This window comes from Neovison vison, chromosome 1 (assembly GCF_020171115.1).
Source record: "Neovison vison isolate M4711 chromosome 1, ASM_NN_V1, whole genome shotgun sequence".
NCBI lineage: Eukaryota > Metazoa > Chordata > Mammalia > Carnivora > Mustelidae > Neogale > Neogale vison.
Window position 1 is genome coordinate 131,143,621 of NC_058091.1, and position 4,019 is coordinate 131,147,639.

A 4,019-nucleotide genomic window follows, 5' to 3' on the forward strand; every position below is an offset into this window, starting at 1 on the left:
GTTTTTGTGTTTGTGTTTTACTGAGCGTCTTTGGTGCCCTCCATTGTGAAAATTTCCCTCCAGTGTGGCTTTGCAGTCATGTCTTCTGGGTACTTGAAATGATAGCTTGGGTTGTTCTGCAAGCTGAAGGAGGCAAGAAGGGAAAATGAATAAACTCGGGATGAGCAAGCCACCTCAGAAAGTTAGCCTGTCTCTCCTCTCAGGGAGACAGGTGACCGAGCTGAGTCAGTACTGGCTGTCTCTTGCCTCACTCACGAGATCTTCGTGTCCTATATTACTTCAGTGCCAGGAGGCCCAGGAGTACAAGTAACAGGAAACCTAGTGCAAATAGGCTTTAAACAATTAGGTAGTTTGTTGGCTCCTATGATTAAAAAGGGCAGAGGAGGCATGCATGTGACCTCAGGCTCTTGTATCTATCAAAGTCCATTTTAGATTAAGAACCTTCCTCTGGAGGCTTCCTTTTCATCTCTGAAACATCACTAGCAGTTGATCCTTGGGAATCATGGTTCTGAACATGTCTCTCTCTGGCTCAAACCCTTTCTTTGCAGGCTTACATCATCATTTTAGTTGGCATTCTAGGCCATTCATTTCCACAGCTTTACCTCCTCTGATTGGTTCTTCTTCACATATCCTTAAATTCCTTCCACCAGAACCACTCACTTCTCCTCTGGCTTCCACCCTTAACTGACCCTTCCCTGGACTCCCCCAGTGGGACTTCTCCATAACACTTGCCCACAGCGCCCACACTGTTGTCTATCTGAGTTAGTTGTGTCCACATCCCACACCACCCCTTCGTCTCTCCGATTTCTTGGAGGATGCAAGCCTCATGTCACTTATTTTCCTATTTCCCATGGTGGTTAGCGGAGGACACCTCACAGAAGAGCTGCTCCAGCTGGCCTCAGTGAACGTGGGCCGTCCCGTCCTCTAGGCTGGGGCAGCTTAGTAGCACCTGCATCATACGTGCTAGAACAGGCTCTCATAGGACACCACTGGCCTAGGAGTCTGCTTTGGTGCAGGTCAAAGGGCTCAACCATGGAAGTGAGCCTGGAGACCGATGCCAGAGAGAGAGCAACCCCTGCTGCCCTGTCTCCCTCTGTCTCTGACTCCCTCTTGGTTAGGCGCCCTCTGTTACCCTTCCTTCGGGATGCTTTCCTGACCCAACTATCCTCACAACCCCCGCCCTGTGTGAATTATAGGGAATCCTGCCTGGTGTGGTTGTCCTGTACTATGAATACAGTGTCTTCCAAGTAAGGGCCCGAGGGGGTGTTGTAGGGCCTCTTGCTGTGCCCTCTCCACAGGCCCTGCATTCAGCAGGGGCTCACACTGCCCATCTATTGGTCAAGAGTCCTTTGAAGTTGATAATGACCTTGTGTGCCAGTCTGCCCAGCACTCACCCCAGAGTGAACAAGAGGGCATGAGTGAGAATCTGGGAGCCACAGGGAACCTGATGGAGCTGTTTGGGGCCCATGTTTGTGTTGCTCAGAGGTCTTGTTCACGGCCGTCATTAGCCTCCTACAGTGCCTGGCCCATGGCAAAGCTTCCCAATCGTATTTAAATGGAAGAATGAATGAGTTAATGGGTGCATCTTATCTCCTCCGACAGATTACAACAGCAGTGAGTTGAAAACGGCCTGCAGGAAGCATGAGCTTTATGTGAGCTTCCAAGACCTGGGATGGCAGGTGAGTTCTCTGGACCACAACAGGGACTAAGGTCCTTTCCCATCTTTATGGCAGTGGCTGTCCTTGAAGAACTTGAGCTTTAGGACTGAGATGATTCCCACATGAAGGAACTTGGGAGCTCTTCTGAATGCCTGGGCTTCTGGAGGAGGGCAAAGGAAGGGTCAGCCTACTTGTGTAACCCCCCACACCCTGACACCTTCCCAGGGAGCCAGGTGCCCAAGTTCCGTGTACCTCCGCATCACTCCCACAGTTCCCAGTGCTCTGCCCCCATTCTTCCAAAATCCATGAGGCGCTTTGGCGTTTGCGTTTTGAGAAAGAGTTGGAAAAACTGATCTAACAGTTCTCCAATGGCTATCAATGGACTCACCCGAATCATCTAGAAGAGCGCAAATGGTTAGCCCACACCTGAGAGCCGCCACGAGTTCATAAGAAGTGAATGCTAGGTGACAAGTAATAGGAAATCGAGTTTCTGTATGCAGATGACATTATGATGACAGGGCGTACTCGAGGCTCTTTTGGGTGTGCTTCCAGGCCTAGCAGGTGGGTAGCAGCCAAAGGCTTTGTGGGCCCGGGAAGGGGGAGAGCGTTCTGGAGCCAGATGAACTAGGCTCACGTGCTAGCTTTTGCCACTGGAATGTGCACTTGGCCTCCCTGGGTCTGTCTGTCCAACTGTCCTATGTGAGAAGTACCTTCTACCGGGTTCCTGAGAGCACGGGTGACCTAAGGAATGTATGCTGATCACATGTGGTATCCTTTTGCTTTCACCTAAGGACTGGATCATCGCACCCAAGGGCTACGCTGCCAACTACTGTGATGGAGAATGCTCCTTCCCACTCAACGCGCACATGAACGCTACGAACCACGCGATCGTGCAGACACTGGTGAGTGCCCAGGGACCCCTCTCATGTTAGAGGCAGCAGCAAGCCAAGACCAGGCATGGCTTCTGACGGTGCCTTTCCCCTTCTGTCTCGCCACAGGTTCACCTTATGAATCCCGAGTATGTCCCCAAACCATGCTGCGCGCCAACCAAGCTGAACGCTATCTCGGTTCTTTACTTTGACGACAACTCCAATGTCATCTTGAAAAAATACAGGAATATGGTTGTCAGAGCTTGTGGGTGCCACTGACTCCAAACCAGCGGCTGGGGACACAGAGACTGACTTGGGTTCCCAGGTGACAGCTGCCTTAAAAAAAGAAAAACATGCAGGAGCACGGCAAAGGGGGAGGCAAAGCTTTGAAGCTGCCCCAGGCTGGCCGGTGCCTTAGTGCCCAAGATTTTCAAGGGCCTCGTGGAGAATTGGCTCACGCAGTACATAACGTGGGTAGATGCTGGTCTGCAGGAAGCGGGGTTTGGATGTCTGTAGTATGAAGTCTGGGAACTTTTTAGAAACATAATATGGAAGGGATCCCCCACCCCCGCCAAAAAAAAAGAAGAGCCCACCAGAATTAGTTTTAGCTTTAGATCAAGCTATTTGTGGTGTTAGTGAGTCAATAGGGAAAATCATCTTAAAGGAGTAAGAGTATTCTTGGCTAAAGTTATCGGCCCGTTCTGTAGCGTCAGAGGTAGGTCTGTATAGATAACTGGAATTGGTGGGGGCGCCCCTCTTCACAGCCGGCCTCCGCGGGGCAGTCTCACGCAGGGTCAGCAGCCCGGGCCATCCCCAGGGCTGTGTGAAGTGCCTTTCTCTCTGCCCCAGCCCTCAGTGTTTGCGCTGGAGTTCTGTCGATGGGAAAATACACTTACTTTGGTCAAACCAACCATGTCCTTTCCACACCGCATCGCCCCCATTAGCTGTTCTCCTTGCTAGTGCCCACAGTAGAGCAAGTAGGTATTGGGGTGAGGCCGCAGGGGGCAGGTCAGCCGGGTGCTGCAGGAAACCAGCGCTGCGCCCCTTCTCTAGCGGAATAGCTCTTGGAAAAGCACGTGAACTCCAGGAACGTCAGCTCTAATAATTCACCTCTTTCAGTCAAGTGGTTCTTTACCTTTTCCTCGACAGCATGCCAGGTGGCAGGGTTAGAACCCACAAAGGAAACAAAATGGGGAGGGACCCTCTCCCCCCACGCCCCGGGCCACCAGGAGAGGGTCTGGATGGGCATGCCCTTAGGAACCCGAATCCCAGTTTTCTCTTGTAGAAAGGAAGACTCAGATGAAATCGTAGAGTATTTTTAAAGTGTCTTTTTCACAATCATGTACTAGGAAGCCAATTTCATACTAAACTGATTAAATAATACATTTATGATCTAAAACTGTTTGCACTTACAGCTTTTTTGTAAATATAAAGTATAATTTATTGTCTATTTTATATCTGTTTTGCTGTAACATTTAAGGAAAGACCAGAC

At 50.5% G+C, this 4,019-nt stretch overlaps 1 protein-coding gene across 1 annotated transcript in view; it reads left to right on the forward strand.

Annotated features, from left to right (window-relative positions):
* Positions 1 to 3,926, forward strand: part of BMP6 (bone morphogenetic protein 6) — a 150,194-nt gene extending 146,268 nt beyond the window's left edge. Inside the window, exons 5-7 of the mRNA XM_044258620.1 lie at positions 1,603 to 1,679; positions 2,450 to 2,560; positions 2,657 to 3,926. Coding sequence (XP_044114555.1) covers positions 1,603 to 1,679; positions 2,450 to 2,560; positions 2,657 to 2,806 — 338 coding nt within the window. The 3' untranslated portion in view covers positions 2,807 to 3,926. The remainder of the gene's footprint in view (positions 1 to 1,602; positions 1,680 to 2,449; positions 2,561 to 2,656) is intronic.
* The last annotated feature ends 93 nt before the right edge of the window (positions 3,927 to 4,019 follow it).